The sequence below is a fragment of the Argopecten irradians genome, chromosome 13 (assembly GCF_041381155.1).
Source record: "Argopecten irradians isolate NY chromosome 13, Ai_NY, whole genome shotgun sequence".
In the NCBI taxonomy this organism is placed as follows: domain Eukaryota; kingdom Metazoa; phylum Mollusca; class Bivalvia; order Pectinida; family Pectinidae; genus Argopecten; species Argopecten irradians.
Genome location: NC_091146.1, coordinates 29521846 through 29543968, shown reverse-complemented (window position 1 = coordinate 29543968; position 22123 = coordinate 29521846). Strand labels below are relative to the sequence as shown.

At 33.8% G+C, this 22123-nt stretch overlaps 1 protein-coding gene across 1 annotated transcript; it reads right to left on the bottom strand.

The window, feature by feature from the left end:
- Nucleotides 1-6861: 6861 nt before the first annotated feature.
- Nucleotides 6862-20526, bottom strand: LOC138305468 (zinc finger protein Xfin-like). Its single transcript, XM_069245707.1, has 2 exons — nucleotides 20436-20526; nucleotides 6862-17445 (listed from the first exon to the last, which is right to left on the bottom strand). Exon 2 carries the CDS (start codon nucleotides 16907-16909, stop codon nucleotides 11603-11605), a length of 5307 nt encoding a protein of 1768 aa, XP_069101808.1. The 5' UTR covers nucleotides 16910-17445; nucleotides 20436-20526; the 3' UTR covers nucleotides 6862-11602.
- Between the last annotated feature and the right edge of the window lie 1597 nt (nucleotides 20527-22123).

Below are 22123 nucleotides of genomic sequence, written 5' to 3'. Positions count from 1 at the left end.
TTGCAATTTTTTAGGTACATTTGGGGCTGAATAAATGCCCCTTCCCCCAGAGAAATTTTGCTGTATTTTCCATATTTCTTGTAAATATTGTCCCAAATAAAGAAAAACTCTCTAAAAAAGAAAAATACTATGTAAATTTTTCCCAATCGAAAAGGTACAGATCCCTGATATTTTTGAGTAAGAAAATCACTCCTTTTGATTGAATAACAGTGTATGTATGTAAATACAATAATACAATATATGTATATTGTAATTGTATTTAAATATAAGTCTATATTTAGACCAATGTTTTAGAATTCCATCACAAGTATTATGCAATAATGTTAGATGTTCAACATTGAGAAACCTCTGTCATGACATAATACATATGTATATACCTCTAATATTGTTGGAGTATACCAAGTACTTGTGGATTTAGCTGTTTACACCAAGCCATGACTCAAGTATAAGCACACATTGCCATGTATAGTTGATCATGAATGAAATTTTCAATGTATTGTGTGGTCATTTGAATATTGATTGGGTATTGCTGCTTTTCTCATAGTTCAATATCTATAAAGAGTTATTGCCCTTTAGTTGTTTTGAAATATTGATGACCGACATATAGTTCTTTTCATGAACTCTACAGGAATATATACAATGTAGTTGTACATGGGCATTAGAGACACTTAATTACTGCAGATCTTGATCCATTTAATAGATTGAAGTAATTAATTACCTGAATTTGATTTTGCGTTTTCAGACCTAATAACTTTTTGACTTTGATTTATTTTCATGCTTTATAGTTCAAAAGTTTTGTTGTTCTTGTAGTTGATATGTCATTGCTGCGATTTGATTGCATGCAATGTTAGTTAGCCTACAGTCATATATACATTTAATTGACATCTGCAAGTTTATGTACATTGCTAATACTAAATATCTAATAACTTATAGGAATTGTTTTTGGGAGAGTTAGCAAGGGGGCATAACTCCTGCATAAGGAATATTTCTCCTATTTTAAACACGATTTCTTCACTTAAATGGAATTCAAAAATCAATATGATAGCATATGTGTATTAATTTATATTATCTGAGGTTCGCAATGATCATATGTTCTGAATTAGAAATATTAAATGAAGAATATCAATCATAACAGCTTCGTCGGAGAAGCTCACTACTATCGGCGTCATGACAGTATGACTTAATTTTTTTGAAGTAGAAATAATAGCAATAATATCCAGAAATATTTTTGACACTATTATTTGTTTTTTTTTCTTGGCTTTCTTGTTCAGTTATTCAGAGAACAGATATGGAACATTATGATTGTAAAATTAAACTATGTATAATTTGTGTGGAGCTATCTTAAAAAATATTTGTACCTTTACCTAAGACTACGATTGTAAAATTAAACTATTATAATTTGTGTGGAGCTATCTCAATATTTGTACCTTTACCTAAGACTATGATTATAAAATTAAATTATTATAATTTGTGTGGAGCTATCTTAATGTTTGTACCTTTACCTAAGACTACGATTGTAAAATTAAACTATTATTATTTGTGTCGAGCTATCTCAATACATCGTATTTGTACCTTTACCTAAGACTACGATTGTAAAATTAAACTATTATAATTTGTGTCGAGCTATCTTAATATTTGTACCTTTACCTAAGACTACGATTGTAAAATTAAACTATTATAATTTGTGTGGAGCTATCTTAATATTTGTACCTTTACCTAAGACTACGATTGTAAAATTAAACTATTATAATTTGTGTGGAGCTATCTTAATGTTTGTACCTTTACCTAAGACTATGATTGTAAAATTAAACTATTATAATTTGTGTGGAGCTATCTTAATATTTGTACCTTTACCTAAGACTACGATTGTAAAATTAAACTATTATAATTTGTGTCAAGCTATCTTAATATTTGTACCTTTACCTAAGACTATGATCGTAAAATTAAACTATTATAATTTGTGTCAAGCTATCTCAATATTTGTACCTTTACCTAAGACTACGATTGTAAAATTAAACTATTATAATTTGTGTGGAGCTATCTCAATATTTGTACCTTTACCTAAGACTACGATTGTAAAATTAAACTATTATAATTTGTGTGGAGCTATCTTAATATTTGTACCTTTACCTAAGTCTACAGACAAGATCAATATAACACACATATGTAACACATTGTGAAAGGTTTCTGAAAAAAGTAGGAGTGAGGGATGTTTTTATACTGAAAAGGGAGATTGATATAATTTTGACTTGTGTAGAACCACTTGACGTATGCAGTTTGCTGGGGTTTGAAAAAGCAATTACTGTAGGGTTACAAATCAACTTGTGTATTCAGTAAATGTTTATATAATTATTTTTTAGGTCCATAAATAGCAAAGTTGACTCAGAGCTAGAGTACAGTGGACATCCGATAATCTGGACATTGATTGTCCAGAAAATTTTCGGTCCATCGGTTTAGGCTGGGATCAAAGATGTCTGAATAATCAAGGGTTTATGGTACAAAAAAGACATTTTGCATCAGAATTGATTTCATTTCTTGTATATTAATTTGTATTTCAATATTACACAACAATTCAAGTAATGGAAAAATATTAAAGGACTCTGTACCGTATTTCAAATAACACACTACTAATTGTATTTTCATTTTATTTCAATTTCCATAACCTGATTTTATACCATTTGGTGTCAGCTGTTTTTGCTATTTACAGGCCCACTGGGCCTCTTGCTGTATGAATAACCTGGAAAATAATTGTTGACAATATTGTTATAGTTGTTGAAGATTTTCTATTTATTTTACTGTTAATGTATATATATATATAAAATATGTAACCAGAAATTGTGTGATCGTGTGTAGATGTGTATGATGACTTGATACAGAATAAAATCAGACAAGAGGTTAATCTGTTCTTCATTAGTTTGTTTTTATTATTAAAGAAAAAAAATCTAATTTGATTCATTTAACGTCCTATTAATAGCTAAGATCATTTAAGGAAAACTACTGACTAGTAGTCAGTATAGAGTACATTGCAACTGTTCCACATGGGATTCAAACTCATGACCCCAGGCCCAGTTTCATGAACATTCCTTAAAGATGCTCCACCGCCGACAGAGCATAAATGATATTCATCATTTGAACAATAATTGGTGTTTAATCGTGTACATATATGTCTAATTAACACAGAAAATAATATAAAATAATTTATTTTGCCTTTGGTGCATGCACAATCAGTACTTCATTCCATATAGGATATAGTGTCACGGATTTTTTTCGGTATGCAATTAATTATTTTTCATACTTTTAATTTGAAGTAAAATTAGAAGCTCAAACTTTTCAATGGTGGTAATGGTGTAAAGTATATATTTTTTGTAACCGAAGAAAAATACTAAATCGTCTGCTCCTTTTTTAGATAGTGAAAAAATACCATTTGTCAGCGGTGGAGCATCTTTAACTTTAGGGAATTCCTTAACTTAAATTTTCTCATAGAAAAAGCATTATGAATTTAAAGTTAAAGATAAAATCGTAAGTTAAGAAAAAGAATTACAAAAGTTAAGGAACCTTCTTTAAAATCTGAAATGCTTTCCTATTGAAAAATACCTAAGTCAAAGAATATTCATGAAACTAGGCTCAGAAGTGGAGGGCTAGTGGTGATGTTGGAACACCTTAACCACTCAACCGTCACAGCTCCTACCACAGGAAATGGCATGGAAATATAATATTGCACATTCATGAGTTTGATTTTGGTTTGATCTGAATTTGTTTCAAGGGCCATTTGAAGCCTGTTAGTTTTCAAAGGCGGAGAAAAACCAAATTCCCCAGTAACAAAACTAGCAACCTACTGTGAACTACTTTATTTTACTGTATACAATATTTCACATCTTCGTTATTTTTAACATATTTGCAATCAAGGATTCTTATTCTGACAGTCATGCATTCAAATTTATACTTTTTCATGAAAGAAAATCATTGAAATTCATATTTGAGATATCACTCATACAAATACAAATGTACAAATATTGCACAGAAAATGGTCGCTCACGAAAATAAAACGGCTTTCGGTGCCCTAGATGGACTTGAACTCTTTTGTCATTTCTAATTGATTTGGAACAATGCTTAATTTCCTTGTTTAGATGTGAAAAAAATGAAGATACAAATGCTGAAACATTGGTTTCTGGAGTATCCCAGCATGCACTTTAACCCAGGCAAAGGAACCAGTTGATACATAACGAGTGTTGAATTCAATTTTGAACTTTTCATTCATTTTATGTAGAATGCAAGATATATACCTGGTATATTACATAGACAAATTGCTTTCAGATGAGGAGTCTTAGAGAGGAAAGTGAAATGCTCCAAGAAAACCAATGTGACGAGGCAGGTAACCCCTGACCTCTGTCATCTGTGCCTGGGATTGAATCCGCTGTCCTCTTGAATGGCGAATGCCAGGTAGCTTACATAACACTATCTGCTCAACCATTGAAATCGGTGTAAGAATTTTAACAAACAAATTTCAATGGAGTCGAAACAAATAACAAAACCATGGACACATTTTTAAGAAATATTATTTTCTCACAAATAAATGTCTCTACCACAACATATATATATCTATGTACCACAAACAGATCTCGGGGTTTAAATGAAATGCAGTAACTATTAAGTGTGTATATGTATATATCTACTGTACACATCTGTAACATACATACGTAGATCTAAACAACTACAGCAAGTTTAGAAGAATCTAAAAAAAAAAGTTTTTTTCAATTATTGATATTAATTTTATATAGCACACAATGATTATTTTCAAAAAGATATATCTATGAATAAATGTGATTTTTTCACAGTGAATAGAATATGATCATGATATGGTAATATCATTTTGTCACAATCATAATTTTTCGTACATATTTTACATATATTCGTGATATGAACAATAGAATCCAATATCCTGTTTTATCTAAGATATTCTGTATTTTCATATTACAGAGTTATCTGCCCTTGTGGGTAGGTATTGATTGTGACGTCATGTGTTTGCGAGCGTTAACATCATACTGTTCAGAGAAAACAAATGAGTTTCCCTTACAAAATACTGATGTCGCAATTTGAATACCTTATCCACAAAGGAGCTAACTCTGTAATATTCAAAGACGAACTCTTTATATACATTCATAATTATGTGTATTAAAATCACGATAATTAATCATTTTCTCCATATGTAAATGTAAGTTATACTAAATTATTTCAATGCATAAATCTATGATATAAATCAGGTCTACTGTGTAGTAAGAATGCAGGTCCATATTCAGCTACGCGGCAGTGAATAACGGAGCCAAAATTCTTATCTGCATTTCAACCATTCAATGATACTATTCTTTTAAGTAAATAAAACAATGCACAACTATTTCATATTTAATATTATTTGGTTTTTTAAGAAATATAATAATAACACACTCTTTATGAAGAAATATCTTATGAACCACAGGCGATTTAACAAAATAATGTATTGCAATATTCAGATTGCCCTTTTCAAACATCATCAGAAAACAGCTTCTTGGTAAATGAATATACATGTATATGTACAGTATACCAACACAGGGGCTTGATTCGAACTCCAACACAGGGGCTTGACTCAAACTTCCATAGATACAGTATTCTTGTAAATAGTTAAACTGTAATTAAAATCCCCATAATTACTATAATCTAACATTGAGATAGTAAATCTTTACTACTAAATGCAATCTCTATAATGTTTAGCCCTTTCACCTCTGATAACTCCTAGATATAATATTGCAGACAAAATGAAATGTCTATCAATTTTTTATTTCTAAAACAATCACAAAAGCAAACTAAACTACATCTTTGGTATGAATAATATTGTTAAATTGTAACGCTAACACAAAAGTCAGGTAAAATATTTCGCCTATTAATAAAACACCTACCATACTATGCAAATTCTCAAGACATATAGTAGCATTCCAAGAATTATCCTTCAGATCGTTTTTACTTATTGACCCCTGAATTGTCATAATGGACTGGTCTAGTCTTAGATTTAGAGGAGCCTAAATGTATTTTCAGGGTTGATTGAGATAGAGTTATAAATATCATGTTCTTAAAACAAGGGAGACAACCCCTCTGAATGGTAACATAATAAGTTTCCCCAGAAAGCAAAATTATCGTGTACCATACAGTTAAAAGAATATCTTAAAATATAGTCTTAAATATTGAGCTCCAAGTGTTTAAGTTTATAATGTATAAGATAATTATCCTAACATGAAAGTTAATTTTCTTACTGCATCTCTTACTTTAAATTTTGATAATTTTAATAATTTTCACAGGATCTTTTTTAATTCACAATATGTGGATGTGGTCACAACAATATTTTGATAATTGACATATTATGAATGATGTAAAACACATTCCTATAGCCAAATTGCTATTTTGATTTGTTAAAATTCTTTTTTTTTTTCTGTAAATAAAAACCACAAAGTTATTGACCAAAAACGATACCAGCTGTACTCACAGGGACCTATTTGGCAATCAAATTAGACTAACCACCAGTTATTATTATATAAACTGTTTGTTAGCAGAAATCTGCACCAGGTCCTGCCTGGCTGTATATGTACACCATGCAGATCAAAGTTGATTGATAATTTCCCCTAATTGAGAAAAATAAACAAAATCATGCAGAAACTAAAATGCAATTTTACAGAGCCAAAAATAAATTCTTTCCCCCTTCCCCATTTGTTGTAAAATTTACCTGCACGCCCCTCCTGCCCCGGGGGGGTATACCTAATTAAAAATTTGGTTAAATCTAGATACATTTAAATGAAATGTTGACTATCAAAAAGATGTAAGCTATTTGAAAGACTATCAAAAAGAAGTTATTTGAAAAAACTTTGGAAAGCATGAAAGTTAAGGTAGGCCTAGCTATAGACTTGGTACCAGTTGATACATGTCTCTTGCATACTGTTGTATCAAAATTATCCCTTAAAGTTGGATTTTTTTGGTCTCTAAAACCTGAGGCTCTACAGTTTCACGGACATTCTTCAATTTAAGGAACTCCTTAACTTAAAATAGGTATACATTACAGAGGTTAAGAAAAGTCATATTGTTTACTTAGCTTGTATAAGGCTTTCCTATGGAAATTCCTTAATTTAAAGTGAATAGTCGGGCAATGAAATCAGTCTAAATGCGTCCGTTGGCCTTTCAAATGTCTTTGTGTATCAAAATGACGGTCAAGTTCTGCTTACATTGTCCAGTTTTGACATTTGGAATTATGGAAAAGCCCCGTGTAAATTTAGCACAGTTTAAACACTAAATTATGAAAGCGAGGCTGCATGGGAATGTCTAAACGCATGTAGGCAGCTGGGAGGACGTTTTAGGATTCCTATGATATAAATTAATTTCTTTACATGCAGAGCGATTTTGATGGGAATTTTTATTTTTCGATTTCATAAGAAAGTATACTGGATATATCAACACCATTTTTATCGACTTTAGCCTTACTTTGCCCGACTATTCACTTTAAGAGTTAAAGAATGCCTTGGTGAAACTGAACCCGGATTTCAAACCAAGGGGAGATAAATTAATATAGCAGTAGAATTCAGCTAAGGAATTGTATAAGCAATGCTAGTACATCTGTTGGCCACACGAATGAAATCTGTACAAATAAGAAATCTAGTACATTCTGATGTTATATATATTATATATACAGAGTGCACCTATATGTCAACGACGTCGGTAAAGTACAATTTACCATTGATTAGTCCTACTTTTCAGTGATGATTACGTCATGTTGACGCAAGTTTTTTGATGTTACAACCACAAGAAGGTGAGACTTATTGACGGTAAATCGTACTTTACCCACACTTAGGCGTTACTTTTAAAACTCCAGTGACTGAACCAAGACATCATTAGAAAGAGTTTGTTTTTTTCTACAAGGATTTAGAAAAATAAAGGCTATTCAAGGTTTTTATGGCTCATTAATTAAATGAATTATCATAATTATATTGTATTATATTCATACAGGAAAATATTACACTATTTCATAATTATTTAACATTAATAGGACAACCTATAGGCGTGGAAGCAACAACATTGGTTTGTGAAAATATTTGTAATTTTCCGTAAAATTCACATGGTCATAATCTGTATATATGTTAAAATAAACAAAGAAACCAATGTACATATACATATATATACATCTCAAATGTTACTATAGGTATGTACACACAAAAAATATACGATTATAAATGAATATTACCATTTTCAAATTTGCAAAATCTTCTATATATACCACTATATCTACATTACATAGGTGAATCATAATTATATATACACACATAATAAGGTTGATTAATTAATTAATTAATTACAAATCTAAAATCTTATGACATTGAATCTACACATAAAATTGTCAATAATTTGGGGGTTTCACCAGGAAATTGAATACCCAAAAAATATTTCACTAACTCAGACTGTTGTGTACAGGTTAAGAGTTCTACAAGGAAAATTAAAAGTTGATGAAAAATGCAAATTAATGTGTAGGAAGATGAAGTATTATATATAGATATTTAACAAATAAAGGTTTTTCATTGGTTCATTTAAACATGACATTATGAGTATACATATAAGAAATGATGAAAAAATGAAGAAAAAAAGAAATATTAACTGATTCTAATGCTGTGATATATACAATCAACAAACTTTTTTTTTCACAAAAAGGAAAAATAATTTCTCGTTAACATGTGTTATTTGTTAGTAATATTTGTTTTCAATTACAAGCTCAAAGATTAACTGAATTTATCAACATCGTCTTTAAAAAGTCCCAATATAGGAATCTGCATGCAATTTTTCAGGATTTAATTTTTTTTTATACCTATGAGCTTATTGTAAGTTGTAAGTAAAGGTGGACGATAGCAATTAAATTAAAAGTTCAGTCAAATTAAATTGAACATTAAAGTGGGCCCCACATACTAAAACTAGAATGCATTCTGACATTATTGCCAAGAACACCACATGACAAAAAAAAAGAAAAGAAAAAAAAGGAAGAAAAGTCTAGTCATTTCGGCTTCCATGGTGACCAGTCTAAAATAATGGCATGTTTACAAGTATCAAGATTAACAAATGCAATTTTTTTGTGTGTAAAACAGTTTACAGAGCTTAAAGATGCTCCACAGCCGACATAACATCAATGATCGATACTTATCATTCGAACAATAATTAATGTTTAATCGTGTATATATATACATGTCTGATTAACAAAAAAATAATTGAAAAAAATACTTTACATGTATTTTGCTTTTGGTGCAGTGGAAACATTCCACATAGGACAAAGTGCCACAGAATTTTTTTGGGATGCACTTACAGGTAATTATTTTTAAAACTTTTATCTTGAAGTTATATTAGAAGCTCAAACTTTTCAATGATGGTAATGGTGTAAAGTAAGTAATTTTCTTGTAACGGACGAAATACAAATGTATACTAATTCGTCTGCTACCGTTTTTGATAGAGAAAAATACGGATTTGTCAGCAGTGGAGCATCTTTAACAGATATTGATTTATATACTGTAAATCCATCATATTTTTATGATGACTAAATTTCGTGTTTTTACATCTAATGGCCTTTTGAGGCCGATTTAATTTTGTGATTCAGACATTTTGTAAACATACTTATTTTAGGGTAAGTTTTATTTCAGAGCTTTTCATGCTATCTTTGAAGAGCTGATTCATGTACAGTGCTGAATTTTGTAAAAGGCTATTGAACCACTGCATTGCAGTAATTGATAATATCATATGTACACGGTATTAAATCATATTTTACAGTTTTTGGATTTGTGCTAAAATTTGACAACGCTAAAACAAGTACGTTTTCAGTTTATGGTATCTGTGCTAAGAACACTTTTACAGTGAATATTTTTTGTGATTTCTGATCACTTGCCAAACACGTTAAATTTCATCTCACATCAAAATTAACAGGGTTTTTGTTCTCTTACACACGTAAGGTACAGGGTAGCACATAAAAAAGATACGGTTCACCAACTTTTTTCGTGTGCGATTTAATTTCGTGAATTTCTCATCAATCACTCAATCACAGTAAATTTGTGAAATTTTGTCTCTGCGAATGCATATGAACCTCGCTTATATTGATATAAATTTGCATTTAATTTTTAAATTTGCAAAAGTTAATGTTTAAATTCACAAACTTATTTTGAAATTAAAATCGTGAAATCAAGTAGCCACAAGAGACAGTTGGTTAACAGTATTGAAATGAAACTACAAATGGTTGTAAGTTGTAAGGAAAGCACAAAAACATAAGTCAGTTATCAATATCATTAACAAATATTAGAATAATTATTTTACTGTTAGTGAATTTCATTAAATATACTTAGTTACATTGGGAAAAATGTTACTTTCACTGTTTGAAATTTTCATGAAACAAAAAGAAATTTGATATTAAAAGAATTACATGTATATATCTTTTACATTTTTGTCCTTTTAATAAAACTTCTTAGAATAATTTGCTCTAATAAAAAGTTACAGTATCAATTAATTCTACAGAAAAAAATTATTCGACTTTTGCTAAGAAAAAGAGGAAAATTAGCATTCAAGACAATATATCTTTTCTCAGATTTATGAAATTCATATTCAATTCTTGAAATTAATCTGCCTTATGAATTGTATTTCAAACAGAAATCATTTACATTTACAGAAAATCACCCAGCTTTAATTATTTAAGGGTCATCTTTCACATCTAAAACCTATCTAACTATATAATCATCATTACTAAATTAAGATATGAGAAACTACCAGGCAACACTGTATAGCAAATCAAGATTTTCTCTTTCTAATACTACAGCTTTAAAGGCAGAATATCAACTACAATAGGGAAACCATATAGATAACAATTTTTTGATAAGAGTAATACAGCATAATTTGTCAAAACCAGCTCTTGTCTTATCAGGACCATTGTGTATTGTGACATAATTGTATGGCATTTTCGGTATTAGTTTATATTAAGGCAAAAAAAAATAACCGACCCTAATTTTTTTTCCCACTTTTCTAGGATTTTTTTTTAAAAAGTGGGAAGTTCCACCTCAGAATGTAACCCTAAATAGACATATTTTTTTTGGCCTAATTAAAACCTGTATAATCCTGAAATCAGGCTATACCGGCCAAATATGATGGTCCTGATGACGACCAGATAAGACAAGTTACACTATATTTAGCATTTTACATCTAAAGTTCTAGTCCCACCTGTGGGTTACATATTACAATAAAATGGCATTTACCCCAAAAGATCTATAACTTCATCAGCTAAAATTCTAATTAAAATATTTAGCCCTCTGTTCAAAGTTTTGTTTGCTTCTATCTGAAAAAAAATGTAATTTTAAAATAAAATTTCAGTTCCTTTTCAAATGTTTAAAACCAATGATGCATTCCATAGCAATTAAAATGTCCAGTATTATAATTTATGCCATGTGAACTCAATATCATAAAATTTCAAACCTATACTACCAATTTCTGACAATTTTTTTTAGAACTTTTAAAATTTGTTAACATTACAAAACTAAACTTTGAACAGGTTGGGCCCAGTAACTTAGATGTTGTTCTAGTTTGTTTCTCCACTATCTTTCTCTTTCTCCTCCTCTTCTTTCACTTCACCACCAGGGTTGTGAACCTTTAAGTGATGGGTAAGCTGGCGATTTTCTCCGAACCGTTTTGGGCAATGTGGACAGCCATAAGGCTTCTCCTTGGTGTGTGTACGTTTGTGTCGATGAAGCGTGCCATACTGGGTAAACCGTTTACCACAATAGTCACATTTGAACGGTTTTTCTCCAGTATGAATACGTCTATGAGATTCGAGATGCTGTTTCTCTATGAAACCTTTCCCACAGAACTCACATTTGTGCGGTTTGTCCCCACTGTGTCCAACCATGTGACGTCGTAAACCAAACACGCCGGTGAATCCCTTACCACATATTTCACACTTACACAACTGTTCACCCGTGTGTAAACGTACGTGGCGATAAAAGCTACGTTTGTTCATGAATTGTTTGTGACAAATTTCACACACGAATGGTTTTGCATTTGAAAGTGATAACGATTCGTCAGCGCTGTCAGTAACAGGGCTCCGGGTTGGGGTAACTTGGACGGTAGACTCTTGTTTCACAGATGTCGCTGGAGACGCGACCGGCGCCGGTTCCACATGACTGGTGCTCTGGAATCCGCTGGTGCTTGGGAATACCGGAGTTGGAAGTGGTGTTCTTCCGAGGTTTCTCTGCATGACTTGGCTAGCAAGTTCAGAGAATGAACTGAGGATGTTACCAGTCTCTATAAACTTTGGAATTCCTTCTCCAGTCAGTTTGTCTGACATAGAATAGGAGACAGACTGTGAATGCGTGTTCTCAACAATAGTTGAAGGATGAGCTACATGAGGATGGGATGGGGTAGAGGTAGCTAACGGATGATGGTCGCTGATCGTCCCGTCTAAATCATCATCCTCGCTATCAGATGATTTCTGATTCTCTGAGTCCTGATTTGTCGCAGCAATATCTGAATGATGGGGCTGAATCTGGTGGTCAAGGTCACTTTTTGTGTTACTTGTACCATTATGACCTTGACTGTGCCCTTGGCCATGACCTTGAGAGTGTCGGTGACCTTGAACTTGAGAAGAGTCCTGTCGCATGATTACACCAACATGAGTGTCGCTAACTCCGTGTGAAATGACAGCCCCGGGGGCATATCCCTCTACAGCATGGTGATGTGTTACCGTAACTGGAACATTCGATGGATCGGATAACTGCTCCGTTGTTGGTATATGATGGAATAATTCAGTTGGTCTGACATCCTCTAATGGCGCCACCTGTTGAGCAGTGTGAACATCAGTTACAGCGCCCTCTACAGGAATTTGACTGTCCTTCAGCAGTGTACCATTAGCGGCGGGGCTCTGTAGCTGTTCAGTCTGTAACATTGCCCGTTCTACAGCGTGTGACTGATAGTGTATAATAAGATGTTCTGCTACTGTGAAAGTCTCACCGCAAATTTCACATCTTAACTCGGTACTACCAGTATGCTCGCGTAAGTGGTACACCAGCGCTGGTAAAGATTCACACTGCTGACCACAGACATTGCATGGGTAAACGACAGTTGAAACAACAGCATCGCGGGTGTCGTTTGAGTCACTGTGCATCTCAGAAGGTGCAGGAATAAGGTGTTGTTGTTGCTGCTGTTGTGTTGCTGCAATCGTTTCCACAGCCGCGTTGTACTCCTGGGCTTGTTGTTGTGACAAGGTAGTGGCCGCACTGAGACGATGCGACCCTATGCTGTAATCGGCAGGCTGAGGGATGGCAGCAGTCTCCACTGCTTTCTCGACCTCTGTCGGAGGATACCTATTGTCGGTCAGATTTATTGGAAGTTCATCAGGAGCAGTGAGTTTATCATCCTGGCTATCCACAGTTTGAGGAATTTCTGTTCCCCCTTCTTTAGGAATAAGTACAGTGCGGGCATCTATGTTTCCAAACAGGAAGTTATACTGATGTTGTAGGTAATCGCGCCTCACCATGTCCGAGATTACATCAAATTTTGTTTCATCTTCACTTAAAGTTCCACTGGATTTTCCTTTAGCATCCTGGTACTGCAAGCCAGCAGAGCGTGCAACATCATACTTTTGAATCTGGCTCAAGTAAGTCGGCGAGAACGCGGCTTGGTAGGCAGCTGCTGTCAGGTCGATATTTCTTTGTTCATTTTGGGAGTTGTCTCCCTTCTCACCTTCCTTTACCATAGCCGCCGTCTCGTTTGAATCAATAAACCTGATATTGCTAAGATCCTCAGGTATATTTGATTCAGCTGCTTTGTTTTCTAAACTGACGTTAGGTTGGAAGTTTGGTTGGTGGTTTTCATCGAGGTGTCGATTGCGTAGAATATCGTGAGCATACAGAAGAGCTGAATCCAGTTTTTCCTGGTGAGAACTTGAAGCGATTGTATGTTGTGGTGTCGATATAGCATGTGTAGATACAGAAGCGTCTAATGGAGCAGACTGCATGTGAGTTGAGCTGTAGGTACTTGAACTTGACTCGTCCAATTCTGGGGGCTTCTGCTCAAGTTGATAATTCTGAATAGCTTCTGAGAGTTGCTCTGAGACATTCGGTTCATCTTTAATTTTAACTGATTTTCCTTTTAAATGAATCTGAACATGGCGATAGAGTGATCCCCCTTGTGGAAATCTTTTCCCGCAGTATTTACATTGATAAGGCTTCTCCCCCGTATGAATTCTCGTGTGTATCATCAGATGCTGCTTTTCGATGAAGCGCTTACCGCATGTTGGACAAGCATGTGGACGCTCGCCCGTGTGTGTCATTACGTGTCGACGCAAACAGTAACTAGTTGTGAAGCTCTTCTGACAGTAGTGACACAAAAACGGCTTCTGGCCTCGATGCGTACGCATGTGTCTTTCTAACGTTATCGGCGAATTGAACTGACTCTGACAATAATCACACTTGTGTCGTTTATCTGTAACTGCTGCAGCCATAGCTTCTAGTTCTTTGTTTGATAAAACTGAAAGGTCCACATTCGGGGCGGTAATCTGTCCAAGAGAATTTCCGAATCCATTTTCAACTAAATTAGCGGCCTGCTCTAACTGTTCTTTTTTTACGTGGATATTTGGTGCGGCAGCGCTATTCAGCTTTGCAATAACAGCCTCCTTAGCTGCTGCCAATTCTTCCTTGCTCGGCAGCGTTGCTGGAGTAGCCTCGGGATATTTACCAGGAATTATCTCCCCTTGTTCCCCATTACTTTCTGCTTCCGTTCCTTCAAACTCGCCTTCCATTTGAGTCATGGAAGATTTCCGACTCTCCAATTCCCTTGTATACAACTGCATTTGTAGATGAAGCGCTTGTGAGAACTGTAGAAGAGGATTACTGAGTGACGGGATTCCCTGCATCCCGCTGAGGAGAAGCTCGGGATTAATTTGACCCTCTAACTCCTTAGGAATATCTTGTTGTTTCGACAGATGGTGTGACAGCGTAGGGTGGTGGGAGGCAGTTGTTGTCTGTTGTGGTGTTGATGCCGGTGGCGCCTGCTCTGGCGTTGGCTCCTCTTTGTTCTCCGTTTTCGTAGACAGAGATTCCGGCGATGCCTCCTTGTTGTGTGTCTGAAGATGATTATGAAGTGTCCCATATTGTGTAAAACTTTTCGAGCAGACGTGACATTTATATGGTTTTTCGCCAGTGTGTATGCGGATATGACTCTGAAGATGTTGTTTCTCTATGAATCCTTTGTGACAGTATGGACACCTATGGGGTTTCTCTCCTGTGTGTAGCATGATGTGACGTCGCAGACAGAAGCTAGCACTAAACCGTTTTCCACACACGTTACAACGGTAAGGTTTTTGTCCAGTGTGGTACTTACTACAATGAGACTGTAGCTCAAATATTGAAGAACATTTTATCAGACAAAATTTACACTGCAGACCATCGTCACCAGATTTTGATCGTCCTGGCGACAACTGCGATGGATCCATTTTACTTAACAGATACTCCATCTCTTCTTGCTTCTGGCTTTCGGTCTTCATTTCTTCCTCTGCTAGCATAGGGTCATCGTCTTTGAGATTCTGTTTCAAACTTTCAACTTGAGATGTTCCGGCCTCATCCTCCAGATTCCTATCCTGAAGTCCTTTTTCATTTTCCTCAGCAGCCAACACTGGAGTCGGCATTTCATGGCCTTGCTCCACAGAGGCATTGTGTTTTGACATGCTGGTGTGCTGTATGGCACCAATTCGGCCTTGTGCTTGTATCTGCTCATGATGATGGCTATGACCATGCTCTTGTGCATGACTTTCAGCATGACCTTGAGCATGTTCATGACCTTGACGTTGTGAATGACCTTGACCCTGTGAATGACCCTGACCCTGTTGATGGCCTTGACCCTGTTGATGACCTTGACCTTGTGCAGGAAGGTCAAAATTCATGTTGGGGAGGTTACCAGCCTGGGTCTGATGACTGCTAACAGCCTTACTAAGATCCAGTTCCAAATTTGGAGGATGGCCTTGAACTGGCGCTGTGACCTCTTGACCCCTATTCTCTATACTTGGCCCTCCAGTGCTTGTTGCCATTCCTTCTTCCGCCGAAAATGACCCTGAACCATCCATTTTGAGGTCACTTTCGCTATGAGAAGAGTCTAATGGATATGGTTCTGAGCCTGGTTCTTGTGGTTTGAAACATCGTCCATGTCTCTCCCGGTGCTTATACAATGATCCATGTTGTGAAAATTTCTTGCCACAGACCTCGCAAGCATATGGTTTCTCCCCTGTGTGAACGCGTCGGTGAACCTCCAGATTTTGTTTACCGATGAATCCTTTACCACAAATATCACACTTGTCTGGCCGTTCGTTATTGTGGCTCATTGTATGACGTCGCAGTGCAAAACTTGTACCAAACACACGTCCACACGTATCACAACTAAAAGCCTTCCCATTGCCGACACTCAGTGCATATTTTTGCAAGTCACTTGCAGAGGCATTAGACATATCTATTCCGTCCAAATTTTCAGCATTCTGATTTTCGAGTTGTGCCGATTCTGCTAGTTCAGTCTGACGATTTAATTTCTCGACTAGAGTCACAGCTGCAGCTGTTTCGAGACTTGACTGCGTTGATGTTGCTAAATTTGTCTGCATTTGGGCAGCTAAATTTTCCTCTGTTTGTCGCGCCTGTTCCAAACTCAATCGTATGCTTGCTTCGTTCTTCTCCACAGATGGACTTAAACTGAACCACTGGCCTGTTTGTCGAAGTTGTGACAAAGCCGACTTTAATGTCACTATACATGTATATAACTCGCGTTTTGTGTGAGTCTCTATATGATTTTGTAATGAGGTGTGATCAATGAAGTAGTTCAGACACACCTGACACTGATTGCCATCCATGTCTGGGTTAAAGCGTTTCCTCAAACCCTTTCCGTAACACTGTCACACATGCGTGACATCCTGACACCATCTTTACTGAAATTGTCAACTTGTAATATAAATTCTTCATTGGATAGCACTATAAAGTTCATTCTGATTTATAGATTCTGACACTTTCGATTTTCAAGTCAATATGATTGAAAACATTCACAATTCGACTGAGGTGGTATAGTTTGTATAAAGTTTCTCTTCATGGTGCAGATTGCTTCATTGAAAAGTTTTTTAACCAAATGATGAAAATGAAGATCTCATTGTCCTTTATACTATAAAGTTATATCAGAAATAGGTGATGTATTTTCCCTTGATGTCCAGTAGCTGGTGCCCTGCAGGTTTGCTGATGAACCTCTTCATGACAGTGTGTCTGTGAGCACATCTTGTAGATGATCGACCACGTGCACCAACAGTCATACATGTCAGAAACATCCAATATTTCTCATTTCCCTGCTGCTCTTTTCTACTGACTTCCAGTTCCAGTCCTTTCTTCTTCATCTCCATATCTGAAAAATTACATAAAAATTACAATTAAAATAATGACATTTTACTATTTTATTTTTCTAAAATAAATTCAATAAAATCAATACTTTATCCATGTCATGTTTGCAGGGCTCGAATTTTAGACTGTTTTAATTGCTTTTTGCAAGTAGATATACCAGAAAAGCAAGTGAAAAAAATATGGACTTGCTTATTTTAGCAAGTAGTTTTTTTCATGGACAACTGTAAAAATGACATATCGATTGTGAAATATTGTTCTAATGGAAAATATGAAGACACAGTTTTTACAATAATGTTGTTGATATACATAATGTACCCATACACCTCATATCATCATGCAAAAATAAATGATTTTATATTTAACAAAATTGTGATTTGAATTCCGATATTTAATTGCAATTTAAAACTTTTTTAGCAAGTACAAATTTAGGGCACCTGCTATTTTTTGCAAGTGACAAAAAATGTAAAATTCGAACCCTGATGTTTGCAATATTAATGTACACATTTATATTCCGTCTTTGCATAATATGACATTATACCCCTTGCAGATAGGTATCTATTGTGACATCATCATTTTGAGCGAAATTCATGTCTTCTTAAAATTATGGTGTTAAGCTTGCAAGTACATCAAGTCACAATCAATACCTACCTGCAAGGGCAGATAACTCTTTATTATACAAATACAGGATAGACATACATGAGTTAATCTGATTACTTTTGTTTATTTTTTAATGATGTAAAGTCATATGGTGCTACTCTAGAATAAATAAGTGTGCTTAAAATATTTACACACTTAATTAATAATCAAATTGTTCGTGAGTTATGCAAAATTTCGATGCAACACAATAATATGTTGGTATATATGATATTACTATTAGAAAAATATTTGATTTTGAAACATGGATGGGAACCTTAGGCCATTTTTTTTTCTCTTGTTTAATTACCGTATAATCATAGTGATATCCCCTGATATCATCAGAATAATGATAATCCGGAAAACACTCAGTGGGGACGGAAATGTTAGGGAACAGGTAAAGTCGTAATTAACAAAACTCAACCGTACGGAAAATTTGTAATTAGGGAGATTTAGGCTTGGATCAAAAGTGTCTGGATTATCAAGAGTTTACTATAGCTGGGCCCTTTAAACATTCATTCTTGTTTAAATTTTTTTTCACATATTTATTTTTTTGTTCTGTATCAGGTTTTGCTTTATGCCATTCCCTATCTTTATACACAGAAAAAAGTCCATTCAAACTATGCATCTAGGGAACGCATTTTACCTGAGTGGGACCCCATTTTATCCGAGAGGGACCCTATTTTATCTGCGAGGGACCCCATTTTATCTGAGTGAGACCCCATATCCATTTTATCTGGAGTGGGACCCCATTTCATCTGAGAGGGACCCAACTTTTAAATCTAAAGCAAATTTTGCTTAAGGTATTTTGTTTTTAATATTAGAACTTAAATTAACTACCTAAACAAAACAGAACAAAAATATTGCAATATTACAGTAACCATTGTAAAGTAAGAATTTACCTTTTTCATAAATCAAATCAGATAAGACAACTCTGTGAGAATCATATCTAACAAATTTATACCTGGTAACCTGCAAACCTCTATTTTTTTTTAATTTTCTATTTGTAAATTCTTTGGCTCCTCTAGATCTTGAATATACAGATTAATACTTACTACAATGTAATGAATGAGATGATTTTCATCATAATAAACTAACTAGTGTATGTGATGCTGAAATTGAAAATCTCACATAATTCAAAAAGGAAACTTTAAAATTCAAAAAACTTCTCTCACATAATTCAATAAGGAAACTTTAAAATTAAATTGTGTTAGGATTTTTTTAACCATGCATCTCATCTATATATTTTATTTCCCATTACCACTTTAATAAAAAAAAATCTTTTTTTATTTATAATTCACATTGGCCAAATTGAAAAAGGTAAAGCAGAATAAATTGTAAAGTGGGCATTGGATGAGGGCCTAAGCCCTTTATGAATAAATTGATAATAACAAATTATAACTTAAGAAACCATAAAGTTATTGAGCAACTTTGTCATTAAACAAGTGATCAGAACTCCCAACAATACTGAAATGAAGTTTACATTTAATCAAACTTGATATTATTTTCCTGAAATACATATGCATAATATGGATAATAATATCATTTTAAATCAAATAAAATAATGTCCTATTTGAAATAGTTTAAGCAATCTTATTATTCATTTACAAAACCGTATGAACCAAGTGCATGTGCACCTAAAGCTGTACAGATGCACACCTTGTATGTGGAGTACATGCATGTGTACATGTAATTATGATTTTCAAAAATGTATGTGAAAATACTTTAATGGCATGATACTAATCAATTAATAATATGACAATAACAAAGTGACTAAAAGTAATTAATTCAGTTAAAATTGATCAAAATCTAGGACAATTGTGGGCGGAGCTAAACGTTTTATGTTGACCTAGTTAAACTACACATGGAACTTGTGACAAAAATATACAGTTCAAACTTTGAAGACATGTTGATTCAATAAGAATCAGTGATGGTCATGGATAACAAAACGCTGTCAGTTGTCCTACAGTGTCATGTTAATGCATTTGGATTAATTTTGGCGACAACCATCTACATATAAATAATAGGATTGATCATAACTAACTCGTTCATTCCAAAACAAACTGTACTTTTTTAAATATTTATATGAATTATTAATCCATATGATAGATAAAGAGACATAAAATATTGCCGAAATAACTCTTCAGAATAGATATAAATATTATTTAACATTAAAAACGCGATTTTTTTAAAAAGAATTTCGACTGATTAACAGAAATTGATTCCGCAACACACATTTTGAAGCAGGAAACTCGAAAATATGGAATGGTATTTTGGTCATAATCAAACATTCTGACAACATGCATTGTGTCCATTAGCTACTTAAGTAAGTAAAGTAGACTTAGCAATCGTTACACTTACAATATTATACTCCATTCCGTTGTTTATGTTGATTTTTCTGTTGTAGCATTGTTTACACACGAACAACAAAGGTGGAAAACGGGAAATGATGCTTTACGTCTAATAAGCAAAATGGTCACGCGGATAAAAATTCCGGAATTCCAAACGAGCTGGAAATATTTTATAATGAGCTCATCAATTATTCGACATACTCATGAAACATTACTCAAAGTACACCTGATTCGTCATATCAAAGTTATTAAACGAGAAATAACCGTGTCTTGGACACAATTTGACATGTTCTGAAGAGAAATTACATGAAAAGAAACATCATCAGTGGATTCGCATGTAATGTGAACTTTCTGTTTGTAAAATTTTAGACAAAACTCATAGCCACAAGGAAAAACAATCGGTTTTATTTATTTTCAACAAACAAATCTATGTATATGAACACGTATAAATACAGTTTTTAATTAAACACCGGCAGTTGATTAAAAGTGCCTGTCAAGTAAAGGAAAAGCTACATGTAGGTAATAGAAATACATAAGTATGAACGTACTCTAAGAAAATAATGCCCAAGGCTCCAAGCAACAAATCAAGATTGTATCCAGTATAGAGATAGGGCTTCATATTCCATCATTCGAGAATCTTCTCGAAGTGAAGCTGGTGATGCAAATAAGACAAATAAGACAAGGGCAATAACTCCAGTAAAACAAAATTAAAGCTTTCATTGAAAAATTATCGTTGTACATCAGTATACTGATCAAACTGAATCAAAACTCGTTATGTAACGTTACAATGTTTACAGATTCGAAACTAATTGAAAACAGCAATGCTAGTTTACTGAATCAAAAAAAAAAAAAAAAAAACTGTGGTTTTTAATGGTGTTTGATAATACAATACCGGCAAAAATATTCCGGCATTTCCGGACCCAATTTTAATTTTAGTTGTCGTGTTACGTCTTCCGCTTTCAGTTTTGTTTATTTTGCGCCAAAGGTTTTACAATACACACGTTCATAAAAACCTTTCAACTAGCACACGGACTTCAAGAAAACTCATTGTTGGATCATGTGGATGCTTACGGTATAAAATCCAGAACAAGTTATACGAAATTCAAATTATTCTTGGCTCAAAAATGATTGGTAGCAGAAATACTTTCACGGTTAAAAAAGTGTTTGTAATGTAGGCCTAACATTAAGCATGTAAGCTGTTTCGGGTCATCTAAATACATACTAGAATTCTATGTATTTTTTCCTATTTCATTTCTACGATTGTTCATTAAGCCTCAATGAATTTACCTGATTTTATTCATTAATTATAAACAAATTTAGTATACATTGTAACATGAATTTAGAAAAAAAGTTCAGTCGAAGAAAGTATAAACATAGATCTACATGTACATCAAACCCAGAAGCTTACCAAAGATGTCATTTCAGCGATTCAGATGCTCTCTATACATATGTGTAATCCCTCCCCCACTCTGCATCCCTGATTTTTTTTATTTAGAAACTTAAAATTAAACTGTTAAGATTATTTTAATTGACCTACATGTATCGATCAGAACAAAAACGGAAACAAGTTTCATAAAATTTTAACAATCCACAATGCTGTAATAATGTTTTTGAAACATCAGAAAATTATGCAAAATATTGATTAAATATTGTGAGGGCTATCTTTTTGCAATTATTAGGTTTAAATCTATTAATTGA

What these genes read in the sequence shown, in the direction of transcription:
- LOC138305468 (XM_069245707.1), bottom strand. Translation starts at nt 16,909, where the DNA reads ATGGATGGCAATCAGTGTCAGGTGTGTCTGAACTACTTCATTGATCAC.